Source organism: Gymnogyps californianus, chromosome 5 (genome assembly GCF_018139145.2).
Source record: "Gymnogyps californianus isolate 813 chromosome 5, ASM1813914v2, whole genome shotgun sequence".
Taxonomy (NCBI): Eukaryota; Metazoa; Chordata; class Aves; order Accipitriformes; family Cathartidae; genus Gymnogyps; species Gymnogyps californianus.
The window spans coordinates 1,666,395-1,692,854 of NC_059475.1; the positions used below are offsets into that span (position 1 = coordinate 1,666,395).

At 46.2% G+C, this 26,460-nt stretch overlaps 1 protein-coding gene across 1 annotated transcript in view; it reads right to left on the reverse strand.

Moving 5' to 3' along the window:
- Positions 1–2,629: 2,629 nt before the first annotated feature.
- Positions 2,630–26,460, reverse strand: part of DAGLA (diacylglycerol lipase alpha) — a 40,737-nt gene continuing 16,906 nt past the window's right edge. The window contains exons 12-19 of the mRNA XM_050897375.1: positions 23,016–23,096; positions 20,650–20,792; positions 19,011–19,079; positions 17,858–17,930; positions 16,565–16,761; positions 16,062–16,191; positions 14,846–15,027; positions 2,630–12,308 (exon numbers count right to left, since the gene is read on the reverse strand). Coding sequence (XP_050753332.1) covers positions 11,381–12,308; positions 14,846–15,027; positions 16,062–16,191; positions 16,565–16,761; positions 17,858–17,930; positions 19,011–19,079; positions 20,650–20,792; positions 23,016–23,096 — 1,803 coding nt within the window. The 3' untranslated portion in view covers positions 2,630–11,380. The remainder of the gene's footprint in view (positions 12,309–14,845; positions 15,028–16,061; positions 16,192–16,564; positions 16,762–17,857; positions 17,931–19,010; positions 19,080–20,649; positions 20,793–23,015; positions 23,097–26,460) is intronic.

Consider the following 26,460-nt stretch of genomic DNA (forward strand, 5'->3'; position numbering starts at 1 on the left):
TGTTTACAGAAGAGGCAATATCCTTTTATGAGACTGATATAGTTATGGGTAGGGAAAAAAAAAGAAACCACAAAACAAAACCAAAGCATCAGGCAGGCACTTACACATACCAGCACTTTTTATAGGCATTTTTATAGGAACTCAGTAGTTCAGCCACCTTTGAGCTCTTAATTCCCTGATAGTACATAGTCTCTTCAGGAGCAACCATAAAAACTATTCCATGTAGCCGTTAATAGGATTACTTTCTTCCAGGCATTCCTTTTCCTGCCTGTATTTCTCATGGCTGCTCAGAAAGCTCCTGTTCCTCTCCTGAAGCTGTCCCACTGGCTCCCCTTATTCTCCTCCTCTCCGACCCTGTAAAGCCACAGCCACTGCTTTCCCCTTTCCAGAATATGAATTACTACAGCATTATTCAGCTGCAGCGTAAACACCACCAGGCATTGAGACCCTGCTTTACAAACCTACGCAAAAAACACGTCCCTTGCTTTGCAGGGCACTTACTGCCAGGCTTCTGTGCAACTCTTGCTCACCCATTCGATTTCACCTTCCTTGCAGAAGGATCCCAGCACCTCGCTATTTTTCCACAGGGCAGACTTCTACACTATTCTTGCTTGCACTCAGTCCTCCTCTCCCCGCCACTTTCTCATACCCTTCCAAAGAGTCCCTTGTAATCAACTGCCTTTGTTTGTGCTAATGTCATTCTTTTTGTATGGCACGTTGAATTCAAGTACTTGGTAACTCAAAGCATCAAGTTTCTTCCCTAACTCTCTTCTCCACCGAAGAGAGATTGCTAGAGCTGAGTCTCCTGCAGTTTCCACCCTTGGCTGCACGGGGCCAAGCTGGAGCTAGCGAGTGCTGCACAGAAAGGCAGGACGTAGAAGTGTCAAGCTGATCTCAAGGGACAGAGATGTTCCCCAAAGTGTTTTTCCCACTCCATCAATGGCTGAGATCCAGAACAGACAGAGCTAGCGAGGTGACAGTCAGCCCCAGTGGCAGCTAAATTGTTCCCCAGAGCCTTCCAGAGAGCTGTAGCGATGCACCAGTACCATATTCCTCATCCCTCTGCAATGAGAGAGGGCAGTGCAGCGTCTTCCAACTCTCAAACTCACGCACAAGCCTTTAAGACATAACCTCAGGCAAATCACAACTGTCATTCTCCAGGTCAGACTTGGGAACAGTCACATACACCAGTCATGCTTCTACATCCACTTTATACACAGTACCATACAATATACAGAAACTTTTATATACATAGATCTTTATATAATATGCTATATTAATCTGTATCTTTCTTTACAGCAATATTAGTTTGGATCTTTCATACATAGGTACAAAAAGTCACATGAGAATGGCACATGAGGAGTGCTTTAGTTTCCTTGTAGTCTTCATGCTGGGGCAGCTCGGAGAAGGGATTCGGAGGGCGGCATTCCCGGGACAGGCAGTGACCTCTTGGTTGAGCATGGGGACACAGGATCCTGTGCTGTCTCCCCCCCGATTGCATATGCAAGTGCTCTAAGCCCTGCAAGAGGCAGTCAGAGCAGCTCAGAGCTCCCCAGAAGGACTGTTTCTCCCATAAACGCAAAAGGCTTTAGGTATAAAGAGGCAATGGGGGTCAAAGAGTTAATTCATTGCTACCCTCCTCTGAGCTGCCCCAGCACATGATGTGAGAGAGGTGACAGAAGCAGGCAGAAGGGCTTTTCCATAGAGGCATCGGTGTCCGCTGACAGAGAGAGAAGTGGGAGGCAAGGGAGTTACTGTATGCCGTTGCTGCGTGGAGCCCCCCACCAGCAGACAGCTCCTGTCGTGTGGAGGCCATCCAGCTGGGCTCCACCCAGCACAGCTGGCACGAAAAAAAGCACAAAAAGATGAGAAAAAGCAATCGTTTCCGCCAGTTCCTCTGGTCTTGCTGTCTCTGCTCGTTCACAGCCATAAGGGAGGACAGGCCAAACTGGTGGCTGTCAGGGCAGGACACCGGAGCAGAGAGCTGAGCCAAAGGAAAGGGTCTTGCAGGGCAGAGCGCTCCTCTCCTGCTGCCCCACGCACACAGGGCAGGGAGGAGCAACCCATCACCAACAATCCCTGTGTTGACATTAGTAATTAAGTTTATCACTAGGACAGGAGCTTGAGACTATTCCCTGGACATCACCTCGTGAGTCAGCTGCAGCATTTGCGGAGGCAAAGCTGGGAAGCTGTAGCCTCAGCAGTTGCAGATGATGCCACTGGGCCACCCGACACTGGCCATCAGCAAGCGCTGCAGACATACTGGTAAAGGAGTTACGACCCAAAAAGGTGCGCGGCAGTGGTCTAGCAAACACCCCGCGACGTGATCGCTTTGCACACACATCATCCCCAAAGCAGCGCATCGAGACAGGACAGACCGTACAGGCACGTGCCACCGAGGCAGCCCGAGCGCCAAGCGATGCAGGCGCTGCTTTGGACCGCTCCCTCCTCCTGGCACTGCCACAGGCACCAGGCACCTCCGACTCTGAGCCATCAGAACTGCACAAAGCCCGTGATGGAAAGCAGGGCAGTGGAATCCCAATAAAAACCAAAATGAAGGCTTGTTCCTGTGCTGCTCTGTGTTTAATGATTTTTTTTTTTTTTTTTTCAGAAATAAATAAGTAGCCAGACAGAGGTCCCCTCGTCATACAGATATGGTGGGCAGGTAGAAAACTTCAGTAAATGAGAAACAGAGCACAGGATGACACGGTGAGGTCAGAGGTCTCAAACACAGCAATGAAAGCAGCAAAAAATGCCCAACTCTCTAAAAAGAGAGCTTACCTTTGGAAGATGGCTGTCCCAGAGCCAGTGAGAGAAACGTCAATAAATCAAAACTGCGGCGGACAGTTCAGAATACGTTAAGTCCCTTTCAGCACAAGTTCTTGCAAAAACAGAGTCAGATCTTGAAAGAGTAGAAAGAGTTTTACTCGTGAATAGACCTGAGAGGAAGTTTTACTCATGAACAGACCTGTTAAAATACTGACTGAGGTCACGTACACCAAAGGTAAGAAGTGGTAGGAAGTCTTCCCTTCCTCCTGCACGGAAACCACTCGCTTTGCATAAGATGAGGTTGTAGATCGGAGGGGGCTGGCAGGGTAACTGCGGCGTGGGTTCGGGGGAACAGCCTGCCTCAGGTCAGGCTTTGCTAGTGGCACTTGGGTACGACCTGAGGCAGCAGGGGACAGGGGGGAAACGTGGCAAGTCCTAGCTGAGGGAGAGAGGGCCCGGCAGCAAGGGCAACTCTGAACCCGTCCTTGGTCACGCTGCATTCCCTTTCATACACCCAGAGAAGAAATAACGCGCAGAAGCGGGAAAGGAAGCTGGCAGATGTCTGGTCTCCAAGCAGGAGGCTTGGACCTCAAGCCAAAGGAAAACAAAGGCACAACAGGTATGAACTCAAGAAAATAAGCAAAAAAAAAAAAGAAAACAACAACAGTAACAGAGACAGCAAAGTGCTTGGAGACAGCTGATGCTTTTTAGGACTGCAAGTCCCTATGACAAAGCAAGGAATTGTGTTCTCCTCGATTGTTTTCAATTTCCAGGGTGCATGCCCTTAAGCAGCCTAAGTTTAGGCTAGCAACATCCTCCCGCACAGAGCGTAACAGCTCTCAGGGAAATGCTAGGCGCAGATACAGTCGGGAGACGGGGAAGAAAAGCGCAGCAGAAGTTTGGCAGTTCGCAGTACTCCTGCCACACAAGGAAGCCAAGAGCCTTGCTGCTCTGCAGAACACGCTGCCCTCCGCACAGCAGGCTGTCGTTATACAGCCAGAGATCTCCTTCCTAAAAATATTTCTCCGCTCTAATGACACAGAGTTTACAAATTAATAGGGTTTAGGGTTCAGGCTCTGTCTGCCACAGATCTAACACTCACCCATCTTGGCAGTGAAGGCCCCGACTCTCAGAGCTGGAATATAAAACTCGGAAGCAAACAAACCACAGCCCCCCCCGGCTCGTCCTTGCCATCTAACCTGCCACGTCTCGCTGCGAGGGGCAGTGGCTCCTGCCGTGAAGGGAACGGAGCAGACACACAGCCCGCTCAGGAGCTGGCAAGGGGGAGGAGGACATCAATGAATGCAGATAATCTATTTCACATACCTCTCACGCTTGACCCATAACACCAGCATGACCATCTGACTGGCGAGCAAGGAACTCCCAGGCCAAGTCCCACCTCCCAGCTGCAATCTTTCTTTCTCTCATCCTTCCCACAGCTGCCGAGAACAGGCAACGTTTGCCTCCACCAGGATGCACTCTGCCTGCAACATGGAGCATCGCCTCCTCCACGCAGGAGGACCATGAGAGGGAGCTTTGGCACAAGAGATGCAGTTCTTCCCTAAATCCAGCGCTGCAGTTCAGTACCGCACAGGCTCCGAGAAGAAGGTGCAACAAGCCTGATCCAGCCAGTGCTTTCCGATGCTTCAGAGCGACGTATTCCTTCACTCAGAGCAGTCTGTGCAAAACCGCTGAGTTTCCAACCCTCCCTTTCCTTAGGCAGGCTAAAGAGGCACCGGGCACACTGCAAGCAGGGAAGCAGCTGACATTTCACAGCTAAGAAACACCCACCATCCGTGTTAAATCTGTCTCGCTCTTTACACTGAGCTTTCAGGTTCAGTGCATTAGATATCTGACCCATTTCCCTTTTACTTCCATAACTCGTGACTTTTGCTGCTACAGAACTCTAATAAGGGAGCACTTAGCCAATGAGTATCTACTCACCCTATGCTTTTCCAACTAGAAAGAGGACCGCAGAGATTGTCTATAACTTCCTAAAGTGCAGAGAAGCTCTGTGAGAGTCTGTTGGCAGCAGCATAATTAAATAACAGGTCTCAGCAAAAATCCAGCTTTAGCGGGGTGAATTTAAACGGAAGGGATGACAAGTGACAGCATGGAAGGATTGTCAGCAAAAGCCATCTCAGACTTCAGTTGTCTGAGCAGAAAGGAACAATTGTAATGCTACAGATTGGAGGAAAGCTGAAGGAGCTTTTAAGCAAAAAGCAAAGCTGCTAGGTTTGTTGAGGGCTAGAGGTAATTTTAAATGTCTGCCAGTATTTCTGCATTACATTTAAAGACTTATAAACCACTTTATCAGCAAATTACCAACCTGCGTGGCTTAACATGCTCTGCAGGCAGCAGTTGCAACCACCATACCTACAAAAATGGAAATAAAATGCTACCGCTACCCTTGCTGCAAAGCCAGAACGTCCTCCTCCTGCCAAGGGAGGGGAATATCCCAGCGGTGGGTACGCGTAAGCACAAAGTGAACCCAGCATCGAGCAGAGCTCCAGCCCAGCCGATTCCCAAGGCAAACGCAGAAGGGCTTCTGTTGACTGTGGAAATGCAACAGGTTAGGCTAGAATGCCCTCCAGCATCGTCGTTCTGTTGGGATTTAGATGCGGGCTACGTTGACGAACATGCGCAGTGCTTATGTGTGCACATGGCATCCACTCACCAGCAGAAACAACGAGGAGCTTGTAGCTCAGTAGCTAAACTTTAAGACGCTCCAAGTTTTACTACATCTAAAAAACCCACTTGTTCAGGTTGTCAAACGTGTAAAGGAACCCAAGTACAGTTTGCATAGGTAATATGTATCCTATGAGAAAGGTCTAACAGCTATCCTAGGAAAGGGGCAAGCAACAGGGTGCCAATACAACAGCAAACGACAGAGCACGGATATTTTGGGCTAGTTAAAACTGATGCTCTTTCTCCCAGTCTTCCCTGTAGGGATATGGCCACAAAAGACAAACTCTAAACACACCAACACATGCATTTCAGCAATGATTAACCCCAACTAATCCCCATTGCAAGGGATAATTCTGATTATTCATATGCCCCACTTTGTAAATTAAACTGGGTATCTGTGTGGGCGATTCAGTGAAAATATTGGTCTTTGCCTGCAGGCAGATAAAAAAGCTGAGAAAACATCTAAGTGTATAAAGAATGTATTAGAAGAGGCCATTTTACAAATCAACAGGATGCTCTCAAAGATGTACAGATCTCATCGCCCCATCTAAAAGCAGGATACAGGAAGGATTAAAATGAATTTAAAAGTGGGAAGCAGTAGTAACCAGAAACATGGAAAAGCTTTACAGAGAGCACATTAAGACTGGGGCCCACATTAATCTAGAGCAGTGAAAAATCAAAGGGACACCTGATAAAGAAACAAAATCACTTAAGATACTAAGGGAAGGTTTAAAAACCCCGCTTAATTAGGCCCAGATTACAAAGAGTGAAACCGAGCAGAGGGGAACCTTATTAGGAGATGATATTTGAAAAAGTAAAGCCGTATTCATCCAGTTTGCTGCGCTTGATACAGATCAGCCCTGTTCTGTTTCTTTTGATAGAGACAGGACACAGCAACAAGTCAAGACTCCGGCAGCAGGAGCAGCTCCAAGGAGCACACACTGATCCTCTATCTCCATGCTCAGTGCTTTTCCTCCTTCTTACGTGCCCTTGTTCATTGACAGCAACACCTACTTCCCACCTAAATCCTGTTCCTGGTTGGGACCTTCAGCTGTTATTGCAATCTAAGCAACGATGTCCTAAAAATACAGAAATGGGAGTCACTGGGTTTGTATAGCTACACTCACAACCAGCTTTGCCACCTCAGTCCTCTGGTAGAGAGCAAAATATCTCATGTAACGCCTGTTTACTTTGAAAAAAGTTCTTAAAAAGTTGCAGAGATTATGAACGAACACTGAAAATACTGACCACAGACCAGGTAAGCAAAAGCTAGGAGATGGCTAAAGAACTTCTCAGTGTTGATAGCGCTTTGACCTTTCTAGATAGCCTTAGCTGCCACAGAGGGCAGCAGCACTCTCAAGTGAATCAAGACAGGAATCCCATTCAACTGTTTCAGGTCATCACGAGATCACAGGGAATAGCTTTCCTGTGCTTAAGTGGTGTTATCAAGGATGTGGACTAAGACACCATCATCCTGAGACAGAGCAACCAAGAAGAGAGCTAAGGTGGCTCCTGGTTAGGTGACAGGAATAAGGAGCAAAGAAAAGAGGAAAGGTTAGAGAGTGGCAGTTTTAGGAGAAAAAAACCCATGTTCCAAATGGAGAGGGCAGCTCCCCAGAGAAGGAGAGGGAATAATGGTAAGTATTGGAGAAGGGCTTTCTTTCTGTTCAGCACTTGTACATACTCAGCACAGCAAGATCCTGTATAAGTTCTTGGCACTGCTGCAATTAAAGCAACAATAAAAGCAATTATTACTGATGCAAAAGAGCCTCCAAAACCACAGCCAGCCAACATTACATGCTAAGGGCTTGACGATCAAAACTCACTGGGATATTATCAATGGGATTATTTTATTCCACTTTGGACACACCCAAAAGGGCTGGAGTGCAGCTTCTAAGTGCAAAAAAATGGACAGCAGTACCAAACCCTTCACACCTTGTGAGCGCGTTCGCAGCAGGGTCAGAGGCCGTTCCCAAGCTGTTGGATGGAGCTCGACACACACCTACTTAAGGGCCTCCCGTGTCGCCCCTGTGAATGCTTCAAGGCTTCAGGATTACATTCCACTACAGCCTGCCGAGAATATCGCGAACAAGCATGCAACGGCAAGTGCCAATTACACAGCCAGCTGAGATCTGCCGCACCAGGGGATCGTGGAAAGGGCAGAGAACCCTGCTAGACTCTTTGGCAAAGCCGCATTGGTGTAGAGGGTTTCACTTGCTGCACTTTAAAATTAAAGTGCACAAAGCCCACTCTCTGCTCTCCAGGAACTGCATGGCCTCGGCTCCACACCTCTACCAAAAAGTTCTGAGAGGGGATTTTAAGGATGTGTCATTGAACCGAGCGAACTGCTGGCTGCTTGGCTGGGGTCTAGGGTGTCAGGCACTATGAACTGCACTTCCAGCACTGCCTCCCCGTGGGCTGGAACATCCCATTGAAATATCGAGGGAACATACAAAGATTAGAAGGCACAAAGCGTAAGAGTAGGAACCAGAAGCCAAGAGATTAAGAAATCTGAAGACGCTTCATGTTTCCAAAGACAGCTGCACATCAGAGTGGAGTGAGGGCAGAGAAAGCAGGCAACAGTGTGCAGTACAAGTGAAGGAGGTAGCTACAGGCTTAGCTTCTTTTTAAAAAAAAACCAAAACTTTCCAGATATGCTCTTCCAGCATGAAATAGGAGATCAGCCTGTCCAAATGCTCTTACAGCAAAGGAGTGATGAGAACCAAGACACAGAAAGACATTTAAAGCAGAAATAACACAAAGAACGTGGATTTACTTTGTGAGGACTGGGAACAGATGTGTTTGTCAAGAGAGAACAACGGAAAACAGGAATTACCCATAATGTGATACAACAAGAACCTTAACTAAAAGGGCTCTTTTGCACCTTTACTGCCGTGATCTATGGCAAGCCCAGGTCACAAGCATTAGGTATTTCCAGGCTTTTCAGAAGAAGCCTAATAATCACAGAGCACAAACAAAGCAAAAAAATGCAGCATGCCAGGCTGTTTCCTGCTACAGCTGGTCAGGGCAAGGTAACCCCATTCCCTGGGGACACAGTTCCAATGGCACAGAGAAGGAAACAGTCACACACAACGATTGTGTCTTCCAGGACATAGCGGAGGTACGCCCAGGTCAGAAGTGACTTTCTAGTGCAATATCGTGACCCATTAAACATCATCAGGTCACTCCTGAAACAACATTTTTTTTTCTTAAGAGGGAGATAATCCACCTTCCTCACCTTGAGTCATCTCCCCACCATCCTCAGGTAGGGCACCAGTAGTTCCACCTAGTCGCAGAGATGGCCATCTCCTAATACCTCACTGCCAGGGACAGAGATGATTCTTTCATTAATGTTTGTAAAGTGCTTTCATTAATGTTTGTAAAGGCAGATATAAAGCTCTGCCTAAGTGCTAAGTGTTATTACTACCCATCTTCTGCCGACGATTAAAGGCAGAAATGAACTCCTTTTCCCCGCTCTATCAAGACGTGTCAGCAGTCTGCATCAGGAGGTGAGCTAGCCTGCTAGCCTCAGCCTCCCTACACTTCGGCTTCCCTTTTCCCCCCTCAAAACTACCCAGTTTATTGTGCGTATTCCCAGACACCACCTTTTTAGTGTTTCTTGGGTGTGTGCAGCAAATTCAGCCTTACCCTGTGATCTGCAATAGTGGATGATCTGATGGCACTTACATAGCTGTTCTACACGAGCTCCTGAACCACACAAGCTCTCGGCAAGGGGAACAACACTGCTCTTTTCTGAAGGGCTTACAAAGAAAAAAGTAACTTCTTGTTGCGCAGCATGAAAGCATTCTTCTTTTACAAATTACTTGGAATTCAGAGGGGCTTCTTCCCTCCAATTCAAGACAGTACAGAAAAGGTCACCTTTGGAACCTAAACCATAGGGACAGTATTTTACTGCCCATTTAACAAAGTCCCTGCGCTTCTAAAGGCCCTGTAATTTATAAGGAGCAAGGGACAAAGTATGCCACAGGAAATTGTTGAGTGGGAGATCGGCACTTGGACACAAAGTCCAGTTCACTTCTGTGCACCTGAAGTCATTCACACCAATGCACACCGGCTATAAAGTGCTCTCGTTCTGACTCGATGGCATTTGACACCACTCATGCTCTGTTTGTGTGGCACCCAGGACAGCACAGCCCTGACCCATGCCTGGGGCTTCCAGAGACAATTCAACGAACACAGCTAGAGGCTGGGGATAACAGGAGCTGAGGGATTTGTCATGAGCTAAGGTCCTGGGAAGCACAGCATCCTCCCACAACGGAAATATCACAGCTAAGGAGGGGAAAGGAGGGCAATAACATTTCTGTGATTATAAGGAAGTTAAAACAGGAATTGCTTTTCCAGTGAGGGAGGACAGAGCTCCAGTGAGACTGATTGGTAACTGCGCTGAGCTTTGATATGAAGGTGTTTTGTCAATTAAAGGCCTTCTACAGGTCACAGTATGTTTAACTTTCTAGATAGGTAGTTTCTCTCCTGCTTCCATCATTGGAAAGTCCCTGCCTAGACAGGTCTATAGCAGGCTCCTCCGGGCACCGAGGCTCTGTGCAGCAGCGCTCAGGTAGTTTTACTAGCGACTTGGTCAAGCTTTGCAATGCGGTGTTGTGCAATGGGGAGCTGGACGAGGGAGGGTGGGCAAGGGACACACGCAGCTTCCCCCAGACTCCAATCCACTTTAAAAGCAGGGGACTTGCAATCGTACCTGCCCATCCTCTCTCCCCTCAGTCCCCAGAGGGAACAGCACAGGAAGGAGAGAATGAACGTGCTTTTTGCTTAGGGAAAGCCTCCCTGTTTGCTTAATAAATACCTTCCAAAAAAGCTTAGCAGCTCTGTAAACACACAAGAGATTTCAATACTTAGTAGAAGTTCATCTTTTCCCTGAACTCCCAATGACAGAGGCTGGCACTGATCTGCAATTGCTGCAAACGGGCGGTGTGAGGACCCAGCGGAGTCCAGGAGAGGCTCCCAGGCTCCGCAGGGACCTGGCAAATAACACTGGATGTCAAGAAGCCTGTTAAATTTTTGAGTTGATCCATCCATGCAGCTCTGAGATGAGAATCCTGTCAGTCCTGCAGGAATGTCGCCAGCTCAGAGTGGTCCAGGGAACTGAGAAGTGATGATGGTGACATCCAGGAGAACTCTTTCTGGCAAAGGAGGGACATAGCAGAGGGCTCTGGCTCTTCAGAACGGTGTCCTTTCCTCTCCGAAGCAGCCTGGTGGTCACTGAACACAGAAGTACTCAGGGGAGAGAAAACACAGCGCCAGCCCCATTCTTGCTGCACCTGGCCAGGGGAGGGGAGACTGCATTTGGGGAGAATACAGCCCCAATGGCTTTAAAACAGGAGAGTGTCCTACAAAAGCAATCCCCATGGAAGTGTGACGAATTGGATCTTGGGCCAGATCCGACGTGGTAGTGCAATAGGGCCCAAAGTCTCAATCCGCTCATTTCCAAAACCACTGACACAGTACCAAGGGGTTGATCTGGCCTGGCCCCCTTGCTTCTGTCTATCCAATCCTCGAGCTTCAAAGAATCCACCCCTTCACCCCAGAGGATTCCCTGAAGGAGGGTATCTCACTCCCAAACTCAGCAGGTGCCCTGGGGCAAGGAATCTGCCTCCGAAATGAAATGAGACAGGCTGAGGTAGGGAACTTGCATCTACCTGTAGTGACTCAGACCCTCTTAGTGTAGCAGGCCTCGCGAGGCAATGCTTCTTCTCCCAGCTGCAAGCACAGGACTCAAGCACAATCCATCCTCCAGACACCAGCGTGCCACCACTGTGTCACCCCAGAAGGAATGTTTCCAGCTGTCTCCTCCAATCCGAACTGCCCGATGACCACCTCCTCCCAGTATTATCCCAGCACTCAGCCTACGGGATCAGCTCTCAGAGCCGCACCCCTTTACCCTGCACTAGAGGGCCGAAATCATGAGGTCGTCCTGCTTGGCAGGGCTGGTTACATGCCCAGAGGGGGTGGAAGTCCGGATTTTGTCAGTGGCCAGGCACTCCTGGCTGCTCACGCCTGTGGGAGTGATGTCCATGAGTTCTCCAGACGAACTAAGGGGGAAAGAGGGTGAGACAGAGATGCCCGACGAAGGATCTGTTGAGCCTGCAAACAACCTCGGGGGCTTTGGGACTAGGTTGGGTTCATATTGTGCCCTCAACAGGATCTCCTGATCACTGACAGACTTGGGCATCTCTGCAAAGTCACTGGAGCTGTCTGACACCATCATGCAGTAGATGTCCTGGAAGGAGCTGCTTTTGCTATCCAAATTAAAGAGGCTGTCTATGAACTCAGCAAACTCCAGCACTTGGGGACTGGGAACATCGGTGAGCCGTCCGTTCTGGAGGGACAGCTCCTCACGAGGGGCTAAGGAAACGCGGTCCCCCTCGCTGCTGGCCCCCTCCTCGCTGCAGCGTCGCTGGGGGGTAGTGCCACCACTGTTGAGGACATTGTCAGGGGGCTGAGTCTCCTGGGAGTGCTTGGAGAGGCTGTCAGCAGCCAGCAGCTCTGTCCGCGAGCTGAGGGAGGGGTTCTCCTCAGGGATAACAGGGTCTATATAAAAGCAGTGTGTCTCATCCTTCTCCATGACAGCATGGAGGCTGGGGGAGCCCCGGATGCTCCGAAAACCAGAGGAGCGCCTTGAATCAAAGCTGTAGATGGATTCATTGTCCGAGAGGCTCTCCATGGTCGCGAGAGGGGCACGACGGTCCTGCAGCTCCACAGACAGACGTTCCTTTGTGTCCAGGAGAAGCAGCTCCACAGGGTCTTTCTGCACAGGAGAAACTGGCTTTGTCTCATAAAACCCCTCCAAGCTAATTTCAGACTGGGACTTGCTCCTGCAACGAGAAACAGATAACGTGAGGCTGCGTCACTCCACAGAACCGCCAGCTGCCAGAACAGCCAGAGGAACCAAGTCTTGGGCACAGAGTTCCTCATACACACTGAGGGCACATGTTGTTGCTCTAACCAGAGCCATCCACAACTGCAAAAAATGTGGATTATCTCTCCATCCTCCCAGCTGAAAATATTAGGTATGGTTTCTTCCCTCTGCAAACTCAGGTTCTTGCCCTTCTCCCTTTTCTCCTGGCTAAATGTCTTCCCTCTTAAGCACCGTTTTCACTCAGGACCATGGTTCTGCTCCCAGTGAAACTTGCAGCGCTTCTAACTGAAGCACCCAAAACCATGGTGCAGTCTCCACACATGCAGACAAACCCCTCTCTCACCCTACACCTCTGTATCAGAGAGGATTGAGGCAAGAGAGGTTGAAGGACTAGCCTACAGTTAACCTGCTACTTTTTCTTCTCACACTCTGGAACCACTCCAGTCTCAAGCCTTCCCCTCCTTCTCCATGCTGGCAATCCCTACCTTACTACCACAAATACCAGGAGGCTGTTAGACCATTGCCCATGACCAATTCAGCGACCATTTCAGGTAGCAGATTTTAAAATAGGTAAAAAAGCAGTTTACTCAGCTTAAGACAAGTACAGATCTTTAGAAAGACTCCAGTCACACTAAGACTTTAAAGGATCAGGCAGGCTCCTCCAGAAAGACACAGGGAAGGAGCTCCCCACACCAAGCACACACAAAGCCTGGGGTTAGCTGTGGCCAAAGCAACAGCCCTAAAGACAAGAACTTAGGGAAGTATCTGGGAAAAGAGCTTGGGAGAGGACTGTTGCACCTGCCAAAAGGACATGATGTATAGGGAAAGGTTTGTAAGTTAGGCCAATATTTGATCCCTTCGTAACTTCAGAGTAACAGCGATCTGAGAATAGGTTTCAAGACCGCCAAAGGAGGGACTCTGACAGTAAGCTGGCTCTAACCTTGAATTAAACACAACCAACCTACAACTGCTTCCACTCGAGCACCTCCCTTAAGCCTCTCTGCCCCCTCCCTTGTTCCTTTCCCTTTCATATCTCAGAATTCCCCCTCTGCTTTCACTCACACCTCAAGGGGAAGCAGCTCCTTGGGTCTGCTCTGGCTACGGCACAGAAACCACCACTCCTCTCCCTGCTGCTTGACCTAGTTTGCATTCTCAGTCTTACTGTAGCCTTCACAAACATGGGCCGATCCCTGTTCCTGCTGTTTCATCACAGCTGCGGTTCTGTTTCTAAGCTCTCCTTCACTGCCTCTGACCATTCACTCTCTCTGTGACAAGAACTTTACCATTTTCATATTATTTGCTGTCTTATCTTTCTTCTAAATTTAAATTTCACTCATGTTATCTCAAGGATACTCAGCTGTCCATCACTCAGCACAGACCATCTCACCCTGCCTCTTCCCACACACACAGCTTCTTCTTGGGTCTCTCTACCTGAAATCTCCATAGGAGTGCTTCCCTTGCAAAGAAATAATCCTCTCCCACCCACAAAGCTGTCTTCTGTTTCCACTCACAACTCCCATTTGCTATCTCTGACTACAAACCATCTTCCTTCTCTCATCTTCCCTGTTTTGTCTGCAAGTTTGCCCTATAAAACACAATTCTGTGACTGAAGTCATGTGCTCCAACTTTGAAATAAGTCTTTGCCCACATTTTTATATTTATTTTCTTTGCTTCTTGCAAGTCTGTGCTCCTGCAACGCCTCAAATGTTATCTGAAAATCTGCAAGGAGTCCCTCTGCCATTGGCTCCTGGAGGAAAGCTGTTTACATACACTACAAAGAATAAGCGCTTCCCCAAACCACTCCTTTGTATACCTTCTAGATGTTCCTCCACCTTTCGGCCTTTGCCAGACTACTGATGTCAGTGCTCAGTGATGGTCCAGCTTTCCAAAAACAGCCCCTGTAGGAACACCTTCAGCACTCGGAACATGCCGTTTCCCCTCGCCTGCTTTCCACTGGACTGAGCTTCCTGCTCTTGTCCTTCACAAACAGGACACCAACTGCTCTCCCCTCACCGGTATCCATGTTCCCAGATTGTCCTGTTTATAATATTACACAAGTCACATCATAAAGTAGCTTTAAATGCCTATCTGCTGGCAAGCTTATGGCTTTCACTGCTTCTCAGCTTTTGAGAATCACCATATAGGCTATCTTTGGGCACATAAATCACACAGGAAAACAGAAATTTGGCTGCAAGCTTTGCCTTTACGGTTTCAGGGAAAACCCCATTTCTCTGGAAAAGGAGAAAAGGAAGTTTCTTCCATACCCTCAACTTCTAGGCTCTCCTGACCTGGCTGCACTCACAGATTCTTGAGCAACACAAAGGATTTTCCCCCCCCAACATGACACAAAACATACTGAAGCTAAGTAAAAGTCCCACAAATGCAGCCCTTGGATCTATCCTTCCCACAAATACTGATCACAACGCCCCAAGAGAAAGAGGACCCACACCTAGAGCCAACAATCCTTCAAAGAAATCAAAGATATATCCTTACTTAGTACTGCTGTTCCTTCTGTCCACTGTTACGGCGCCAGTTCCGATCTGCACTGAGGGTCCACTAGGCAAGGGCTGACTCTGGAAGATCAACTCCGGGGTGAGATCCACTTCTGTAGGACTCACCATCACTTTGGCTGCAGAAAGTAAAGCTGTTTTCCCCTTGTTGTAATTCTCCAAGACCTATTCAAGGCAAGCAGAGGAACAGTAGTGCTTTACTGGAGGTAGCAGCTTTGCTGTTCTCAGCTCAGGACTTTCAAACGGCTGGATTTGCCTCTGCTTCTTACCAACGTCTTCCGCAAGCACAGGGCAAGGTCTTCAGATAAAGGATTATATCAATAAATTCTGACATGCTCTATCCTGTCAGAATGCCCTGCTGGGAATCCAGTGCTGGGGAGGTGACTGGAAGGAAGCTGGTACGAGCAGCCTTCAGACCAGCAGGGCAGAGGAGACTTCGCTAAATCTCCATGGTAGAGCTGCGTGGCTAGCAACTGCAGCTTAGGGGCAGAGACCCATTCTACAACTGCTAAACATAAGCTCAATCACCCCTCAGACTAACAGAGGGGCTGCAGCCACAGCGTGGAGGAATTCTGTCACAGCTTGGATTTCACCCAAACTGCAGTCTGTAATGGGCAGCTTCTGAGAGAAGGAAGCAAACAACACCCAACCTCACATTATTATGACATTAAATTTGAAAAGAAGACCTAGTCTGGGACTCTGGGTATTGGGATGGAGAACTACATTCCATTTCCAGGCATCATTACATTCAACACTAATTGCCTGTGTACGATTGGCCCAGAGCACAATCTTCTTTCCTCCTCCCCTCCAAAGTAAGTGGCCCTGTGTATTTAAACAGCCAGCTCTCCTGGGCAAGGACTACCTCTTCTGTGTACATAAAGGCCTGGGACAAGGTACTTGTTTTATTAAGGCACCTAAGCGCTCTTGCAATAAGAATTACTAAAACTGGACCCCAGCGAGGGTACCTTCCTGGCCCTTCAATAAGCACACAGAGCTTTAGCTTGGCACCAAGAAGCCTGATCAGCTCATACGCTGGAACCACCAGGCCCCTTGTCCATTTTGTGTTTACAGCTCACCTCATCAGCATCGTTATGCCGAGCCTTTCTTGCCCAAACCTGGGTTTCAGGCATTCAAAGCCGGAGCCCATGTTATCGCACTGAACGATCCCTCCCCACCCCGATCCTAATTCTCTGCATTACCTTGTTGAGCCCTTCCATGACCACATATGGGAGGTGTTCGTGCAACATCGCTGGTGAAATGATCACTTCATTAAACGCCTTATTGTCACCCCAGATAGCAAAGTAAGTGGGATCCTCTTGCTCGCAGCAACTGGAAGAGGAGTTGGGATCCAAACAGAGGGGAAAACAGGGAGCAGGGGATGAAAAGCAGGCCAATATTTTGGCATGCAAAAGAAACAGCAGGTTGCAGAGACAGAAAAAGCAACAGGAGGAAAAACAGAGGGAGAAGATATTAAAGTACACATGCTACTGCCATTGCTCCAAAACTCTGCACTAGCCAACGGTGACATGACTATCTTTTTATTCTGACAGCACAGACACAATCACTGTCACCATAAGACAGCGTGGGGGTAAAAAAAAAATTGCCTCTTTGATAGATGGTTTCCTGTCTTGGGGAGCCTTTTCCAAAAGGAAAATTTTCACCCCCACCCATGGGCTGGCTTCGCAGCTCTGCGCATACTGACCAGCACTGCTCTGCAGGGTGGTTGTGCACCACGTGGATGATGCGGCCAGGTGGGTAGAGTGGTGTGCTTGCAGACAGGGCAATAGTCAGATCACTGGGATGGGTCCAGAGGCGATTACTCGTTACCGAATTTTCTTCCGTCTCTTCAGGGAGCTCTGACTTGGGTATGCACTTCGTAGCGCCCACAATGATTCGCCACTGTTCAACACAAGAGAAAGGAGGGAGAATACTGAAGGAGAAAAACATCAAAGAAAAGAAGAGTCATCTCACAAGACACCATTGGGAGGTTTAAACTGAATACCTAATACCAGAAAAAACAAGCCTTGTGCCCTGATTGCTTAAATAATAGACCTAGAGGTAAGAAATAACCCTGCCCAGAAAAGCTGTTTCTTCCTTTCCCAATTTTAACCTTAGAAGTGGCAACATCTCATCCTTTCTTTTTTTGCTGGAGGTTTTTGTAGAGTTAAGGATCTAGAGGAAGCACCAACTTGTCCACCAACTGGGAACTTAGTATCTTCCAGGATAAACAAGGTAGATGGAATCTGAATTTTTAATGTACAAAAATAAGCAGAAAATTATACAACATAACCAGACAAAAATTCTGTTTAGGCCTTTCTTTATGCACTAAAAGAAATCCTAAAAAACCAAAAATTCACCAAAAAACCCATAAGCCAAAACACAAAAACCATAGAATGCTAACAAGAAAAAGAAATATAAGCTCGGTTTTCTCCCTCTACAGGTCATTTCTATAATATTTTACCCCTAAAAAATCTTAAGATCTCATGTTTTTTCCATCTCAGTGTAACGGTAAAGAAGCCTGGGGAGGAACAACTTTCCACATTTCCTATCTCCAAAACATTAACAGACCGCTTATCCTAGAACAGCACCACCCAGACAGCACGCAGCAGTGTCTATAAGCAGCCAACTGTTGTACTTCCTAGCCTGTTACCATTTGTTACTGGCCAAGAAAAGCCACAGTTGGAACACAGACTTCAAAACAGGCTCAGATCAGAAAATTTCCTGCTCAGTTATTTTACACCTGTGATAGTGAACTTACAGCACGTGAGCCGGAATCATCACACAGCCTGCAAACGGAGTGCAGCCCTTTGCCCTGACCTCTCTAGCTGCCTTCCAGCTCTTGCCATCACTCCTCTGGTTACCTAAATAGTAGTCACAGTGGACCTGAGGAGACCTGGAGGGCAGGAGAAGTCTGCAGTATTGCTATGTGACACTAAAAGTTTACCATCACTGCTCAGAGACTCACCTTCAGGTGTCTGTTAATCTTCACTCTTACCTTTGGTTTGTTACTTCTTTGAAGAACATCCAGAAGCTGCCGGCGAAATCCCTCCAGCTGAGAGAGACCGATTCTGGAAAGAAGAAGATGTGTTTACAACAGCAGGCAGGTAACAGGATGGTAGGGACACACAGCACAGAAGAACAAGAACCTATGCTACAAAAGATACTACAAGAATGCACCAACACCGTAATGCAGATCATTTCAGGGGCGGGTTGTGGCATCACCCAGGACCAGTAACCAGGGTTAAGAGGCCACAGAAAACCATCGTGACAATAAACAAGTATGAAATGTAATAGCAGAATCAGATCAGTGAACACAGATATGAGAGAGATCAATGAACAGATAAGGAGGGAGATGATGCAATCAGAGAAACAAGTGAGCAAGAAACCAGTATAGGATGACACAGAACAGGTAAGTTAGAAAGATGTCAGAGCTGTATGACACCACTAAACAGATTACAGCATGGGCAAGATTTTGTCATACAGGTTACCAAAAGGCATATTCAATACCGTGTAGTACTTTTCCTCCACTGGATTCTACATGCCTTATATTGTACAGACAGAAATGTCACCATTTCTCTGAGGTCACACAACAGGACAGAAGCAAAAGTAAAACCCAGGTTGTCTGGCTCCTAGTCCAACACCCTGTTCAGCAGAACATGTCCCAGGAGATGACGAGATGTGAGAAATGCCAAGACACAAGAAATGAGGGAGCCGGTTCAGAGATGTGAGATGATATGGAATAAGTATTCAGGGACAAACAGTACAAAATGAGATGACAGCACATCTAGTTCAGGGTGGAGCATAAAGAGGTCCGAGATAACACAGGCAACCAGGAAGATGGCATTGACATGTCAGATACCACAATGAGTATAATTACAGAGGCAGGATATTCACCCGTTTCTTTCTTACAGGCAGCTGAGAGACAGGGAGGGATATGCCTATTAAAAGGTGTGTGAAACACCAGTATAGGTGTCCAGGTAAAAGACGCAGCAATACAGGTAACTAGGAAGACAAGTAAGAAGCATACAAGGACAGGTAAATGAGGAAACTGGAGACAGATATGATCTAGGTGTTTCTGATAGGAAACAGGTGACTTTGGTATAGAACAGCAGGTACTCATCAAGAAACTGAGACACTTCTCAACTTGCCTGGGCACTAGATCTTTGCCAAGCACGACTGCAGTCACAAACTCTTTTGAATACTCCATGGCATCCTCACTGGAAGAGAAACAGGACCAAGAAGAAGCAAACAGTGTTTCACTAGAAGCAAACTGTACTTCATCCCCAATTTGCCACTGGTGTTAGAGAGGTTACCAAACAGTGAACCAGGGTCATAAAAACCACAACCCAAGCTGCTCAAGGCTTTTGGGACTTGCACCTTGATAAAGAAAAGCCTGATATTCACATCCCATGCCCCAAGCAACACTACTCTGCATATGGCTCTAAATATACTTGGAAAAGAAAAAGTACTTTAACTCAATGCCTCATAGTCATTTTCCAATACTTTGGGAATGGCCAGGACAGCAGAAAGGAAGAAGATTTTCCATGCTCCCGAGACTACTTTACAAAGACACTGTAGAACTAAGATGGCCACTTTCTGCAGCAACCTGAGTACCAAGATAAGAGGGAATTAAGGCTTCCACTCTATGAGCTGGTTCTGCAGTCAGCTACCTTCCTAGAGATCTTCTGAACCAGACACCACAGGCAGAGCCTGCATCACTGACCTAGACATGATCCAGGGCATGACACACAGTGCAACAAAAGTGTGGCGGTCAGAGGCATCTCCGTGGACTCTGAAACAGTTAAGGTAACACAGCACAGCTTGGCCCAAGCTATCAAGGGATCTCAGGAGTGGAAGCTCCGAGCAGAAAGCTGTAAAACTCTCATGAAACATTCCACAGAGCAACTCCTCTATAGCGGCAGAAGACCAGGGATTACTATCATAACAAGGCATGCCAATATCCAGATTCATTAGCAGGATGGTTTAAAACCCTTGGCTGCTCCTGGAACATGATGCAGTAACTATCACAAGAAGCTTCTGATAATCCATAGCTGCTTTCAAGTGCCCCCATGATATCTGTCACAACTAGAAAGGCCTTATCTCACTTTGCAGCAATCAAGCAGGATGTTTTTGTTTGGCTGCCATGTAAATAACATGACCAGCAGGCCTGTTCCAATTTACAGCAGGAGGAATTCACCATATGTCTCTTCAGAGATCTCCGAGGCAGCTACCCTATAGCCAAGAAAGAGAAACAGGCACCCAAGAAGCACAATCCCGCTGCCCTATTTTAGGCACCCACTTCAGAATGACAGAAATCACACCCCAGAAGTGCCAATTTCTTTGTCAGCAGCAAAAGGAGTCCAAACAACTAGATCAACTGAGGTAGACATCTACATTTGGTCAAATATCTCCCTTATTGTACATCTATTCACAGCAGATGGGGAGAGGACACACTGGCACTATGCAGAGAATAAGGAAATTGCACCCCATCCACTCAACTTGCATTTTCGACAAGTCAGGGTGAAATTAGAGCTATAGCCACAGACAACTAAGTCATAAACCAGAATATTTGGGAGAGTGGCCACCTGCCATCATAACCTAAACTCCAAACTATAACACAGAGCAAAGGCTGCCAACAACCCTCAGCTCCTATAGACTGCCCCTCCATTTTTCTGCATGCAGAGACTTGTCTTTCACTGCTCCTCAGAGCATCACAAACAGGATCCGATCCAGCTACAACTATCCCCCCCGCCTCTCTCTCACCGGTCCTCCTGCCCCAACACCTACCTCAGCAGCCCACCTGGGGGAGAATAGGCAAAGCACTTCAGTGATGGGTACTGCGGACGCAAGAGGAAGGACAGGATGGCAGCCGTGCCAGCCCCTAGGGAATGACCAACCACAATCAGGCCGTAGTGTTTTGTTCCTCTCCCCTGAAAACAAAAAAAACAACAAAAAAAATCCCAAACCAGAAATTGAGGTCAGACTGAAAGGTAAGTCCACAACCCCCCAAAATCTGTCCCTTTCCCCAGCTGTGAGTCTTTCCTATACATGAGCACTCCAGACTCCAGCTAACCAGTGGGAACCAGTGAGGGTATGTTAGATTTTGAAGCGGAAGCAGAGTTCTGATTTACACTGTTTAGTCTAAGTCACAGTGGCAGTCCCAGCACACTCCTGCCCTGCAATGTTGCTTGTTCTGAAGGGATGCTAGAATTCATTCTTTTCTAGTATTCTCTCCTACATCTCCATCGGTCAGCATGTGACCTACTGGGTCTTCCCTTAAAGAAAAAAGGTAGGAAGAAAAAGGAAATGTACACAAGCTGTTCGAGTTATTTAGGATTTGATATGAGCCTTTTGCTCCTCCTCGAATCCGACAGCCTTCTGATAATACCAGAGTCCAGGCTCACATATCTGAGGTCTCCTTGGTTCTAGAAATTACTTGCTTTCACTAATTCCGCCACTTGTGCAGGCTGAAAAACAGAAATCCTAACTAGCAGTTTGAACAGTAGCCTTCTAAGTCTAGATGCTCTCAACAGCTGGCCACTGCTCAAGTAATTCAGAGAAAACTATCCTCTAATGTTTTGTACAGTTCTTGTTATTCAGAGGCTAGAGTGCTAGGCATGGCTTAGAACCTACAAGTTCACTCAGACAACGTTTGAAGTTTCAGTCTTGTTTTTCTGCAGAACTCTGCCATGCCCTGTAGGCTTTACACAGGGAGAGAGAATCCAGCATCTGACTCTCCGTGGCCACAGGTCACCACAGTGGTGGCTATACTTGGACTTCTGCATAAGATGAGAAAACACACATAGAACATAAGACCAGGCCACAAGAATGAAAGATCTATCTTTGTGTCGTTTTCCTTCTCAAGACCACCTCTAAGCCACCGTCGTGCCTGTTACAGTCAGTGAGGTGAATGCTGGGGGAGATTTAAGACTTTATACACCTCACATGTTACACTTTTTCCCTGAATATCTGTTGCTGGCAACTGTCAGAAACAATGTACTGGGCTAGATGAACCTTTGGTAGGACCTGGGATGGCATTTATGTTCTGGCTATAGCACTTTTTCAGATATTCTTCCGAGTTCAGCTTCGGACAGTACTTAATTTTCCACACACAAGCCAGTTGCTCCATCTCATATTAATCAAGCTCTCTCCATCCTTGTGGGTCAGGTCCAGCTAGTTACACTATTTTTCATCAATTAGAAGTTGGAACCACCATACATAAAGCCAACTTCAAACGGAACAGAATATGATACTTATTATCATGTACAGGAGACAACCGAAGTATAGAGCTTCGAACATCACTGTACCCTTACCGGTCAGGTAGGAATTGAGCTCTATAGGACATCAGGAAAAATTCCTCATAAGCAACAGCTCACTTAAGACCAATTTTCACTTTCTAGGCAGAGAGGAATAAAGCACCATATAGAGAAGTCGGATGCCTACGTATCTCTCCCTGCATCTACCAAACATCACAAGGCAGACACTTCAGCGTTGACTGGTATGACACTCAAGTTTCAGGGAACCATAGAGGCTTTTATCCCTCTTTTCTTTCTCCCTTGAGCTATTGCTAATTTCCCCATGGGCACTGCTCAGGCCAAGGCACTCTTTGGGCATGAGAAAAGGACAGCTGTGTGACAGCAGGGAATCAAGCAGTTCAGAAGTTCCCTCCCCAACGGGGACAGACTGTACTATTACTGACATATAAACTACGGTAAGCTGCTTTGTAACGTCTCTCTTGGGTTCTCCGATAGCTCTCTATCACAAGAAGTGGGCACACACAGACAGTCAGCATGGCATCCCATTACTGTCTCCAAAGAGAATCTCCATAGAGATGGGATTTTAGTTCCTGTTGATTTGTTTTTAGTGTTCCCTGTCCTGCATTGCCACCAAATGGGACTTCCTGCCTTAGTTTTGCCTAAGGGGAAAAAAAAAAAAAAAATCAGGAGCTCTGCAGTATTGGTGGTTTGAAAATAAAAAAGCCTTGGGGGAATGAGTAGTTGCCTGTCTGGCAATCCAGGGGGATAGGAATTGAAGGAAGTTTTGAGAAGTTAGTACAGCAGATTCAGGGACATGGAGGTTTCCCTAAAACCAGCGTTTTAGGGAAACCTCATCTTCTGTATAGGCTGCAAGGATAAGAGAAAACTAATACTCACTAAGTCTCGGCCAAAAGCTTGAGAAAGCACCATTTCTTGCTCCAATTTCTTCTTGATGTACTCAGCAGATAGCACCATTCCCTGAGGGAAACATGAAGACAGAACAGGATGTAAACGGTTGCGTATCAGCCCTGATCTAAACATCTAACAGACCCCATACTGCCCCGAATGCTGTGTAAGCTCTAGAGTGCCACACAGCACGTGTCAGGGTTGAGGAAGAATACTGACTCCACTCCACATTCAGGAATAGACTTCATTAGACACATGTCTTGGCTCACTGATTACCAGAGCCACAAACTGTTTAGAAGTAATGAGAGTTCTTAAATTAAGATAATGCTCAAAGGCCCTATTCCTGGGCTCATGGTACAAAGTCTAGGGGAAAAAAAAAAACAAAAACAACCAACACAAAACAAACCCAATTCTTAAGCACAAGGTTGTGTATCTGTTAGTTCAGCAGACACTGAGATCTGCAGGAGAACGGAGAAACAAATGTTGATTTTCTGCACATCAGTGCCTTAACTGCAGAACTGTACTCTTCCATTTAAATCTGTGAATGAAAGCATGAACTAGCCTAACAAGTTCACAGGGAAAATACAAACACCAAGACGCTACTGGAGGGAAAAAAGCAGCAGCACTATCTGTATAGGAAGAGTTATTGATGACTGGAGAAGGCAGCAACTATTAAGGGGATTCAGCTGTCAAAGGACATTAATCACAAATTATTAAAGGTTTTTATTCACTAGAACCTAAGAACTGCTGGAAGATAGGAAACAAGCCGATAGTCTGCTTCTAAACATTTATCCTCTCTGCTGATGGCTGCATCTGAAGAGTGTTTCTCCCTCTGTGTAATAATTACAAATGCAGTTGATATGTTATAAACAAGCAAATTTGGTCTGTTGCATAAATTCTTGGTTATGCCTTTACTACAGTTTAACTCAGTGGTAAGCAAGCCTGAACTACAAAGGCTGAGAAACAGTGATGTAGTCCAGGGCAAACATGCGTAAACAGAAATCACCTACTTCTAATTTGGTGATTACAGACCTCAAATAATTCACACTGCCTGGGCTGGTCAAAGACCAGGGAAGCTCATTCTCCTTTGCTATTTTCCATTACACCCCTACCTGAAAACAGTTTAAGTACAAAGTGAACATTATTGAGCACTGTTTAATCTCAGGGACATAAAAGAATCCATGGCCCCCTCAAAAAGCAAAGAAATGTGGAATTTTCAGAGTCCTCAATATCGAACACACCATCAAAACCAATGTGACTACTGAAGAGAAAGAGCAGAACACGGGTGATTCTGCTGAGCGTGTAAATGGGACATCTGTAATGCTACCATCATTATCAAAAAGCAGATGCCATGATATTTCATGTCTGTGTTCAGATCTCTCAGCAGCTAGCCAGCTTCCACTGCATTCCAAAGAGCCTCCATTTCCAACTCTAATGAGAAGTGAACAGCATACTACTTATATAAATTTCTAACATGAATTTAGGATTCTATTTTTGAAAAGCGTGACCTAAATCCATGGTGATATTACTAATGGGCTGTTAGTCAGCCTTATAGCCATATTTTTGATAATTAAAGTATATTCTAATATAGACAGTGATTTTAATATTATGGAATGAGACTTTCATCACTGCAAAGTTACATTTAGACTTTCCATTAAAACAGACACTGTTTCATACGTTTCAAAGGAACAAAACTATCTGGGCTTAATTTTCAAAGCTCACACGTAAATAACCAGACTGGAGATGTAGGGAAAGTGAAATGGAAATAGTCCGTATTGCTTTGCAGTTTGAAGGCACGAAACTGCTCTGCATTATTTGAATTGTGTGTGTGAAAACCCACAGAGGGGGTCTATTTGGTAGAGGAAAGAGCTCGAAAGTGATTGCTATTACTGAGTGTTCTATCAAACCGGTGAGAGCTGTTATCATGGCTGAGCTTTCAGGGCTTCCTCCTAGCAGCTACTTCTTGTCATCCCGGTTGGCTCAACACCAGGAAGCAAACTTCCATATCATCATCATTTTAGTAGTTTTGTTCTATACAAGTTCAACAGAATTAAGTATGGATTCAGGCCCTTGACTTATGATTATTTTTAAATTAATTTTGTTATAAAATCAGTGGATTTTATTTCAAAAATAGTGAAGCTAGATTTTTTTTTTGCAGTTAATTTCCCCTCCGAATTGTGACAATACTTTTTTTTTTGGCATACTAACCCATAAACCTCAGTTACAGCTCTGTTTTTTGACCCAAAATAGCTCAGAGACCCAATATATATTTTAACTGCGGCATTCGCAGCAACCCAAGCAATCAAACACTTTCAGCTGTGGTACCAGTGGAGTGATAAGAAGGCTCATGTAAACATCAAGAGTTTTAATTTGTAGGATGTCTGATCAACACCGTGTGAAGCACAGTGACAGGCGGGCTCCACAGGTAGAGATAACAGGCCATGCAGCCTGCTGGGCGTGCGGGACAGAATCAGTAAGAAAAATAACAGAAATCAAACAACTTACAGAAAGCTCCCGAACAGCCAAGTACTTTTCTCCAAATTAAATGTGTTAGCAAGACACTTCATTTATATTTGTATTAAAGTTGACTTCTGGACATTAAAAATGCATTAAGACAGACATTTTTAAATTCTATTATCTCCATTAGTTTCCCTCAGGAATCAACAGTACATTATTCTCTGAAGATTAATATTGATAACAATTTAAGATAAAGCTATATTTCTGTACTAGCAACAATCAAAAAAGAAATAACACAAAGGCCAAATAAAAACTCAATATAGAACAAAGGGAATGATCTGATAACGTTTCATATAAGTCACTGGCATATGAATATTTTCACATAAAGATCAAAAGAAAAGCCAGCTTCTGCAAGGATCTATTACTAGCTTTTCTGCACATTAAAAATAGAACAAATTCCCCTTGCTTCCCTTTCATTTCCTTTTACCTTCCTTTCTTTGTACGAACTGTTGATCACATTGATCATGCAAAGTCATTTTGAGCTAAATGAATCAGTACAAAGCCAAGCGACATTATCATTGACAGCAGACATAACACCTCAGAAGCGTTAAACAAACAGTAAAGATTCACATAGCTAAATATCAGTTATGTGACAAAATACTACCTCATTTATCTATGTTCCCATAACATGTCTTATGTAATTGCCAGGTTGATTAATCTTCTCATTTGGGGGGGAAACAAAGGAAATACTCATTAGCCAAATAGGAGGTACGCAACACTGTTTTCAAAAAGACCCACTCTGGGAGACTTGGAGCCCAGAGAGTGTCCAAACAACACTTTCTTAGGTAACCGCTTCTTTATCAAACCCATATCCAGCTAAGCATTTGAGTACGCAGTTATCTATCAGCTACTAATGCTCTACTTCCTAAAGCAGGGCATCAAAGCACAGACAAGAGCTTTGGCATTCAGGCAGGACACC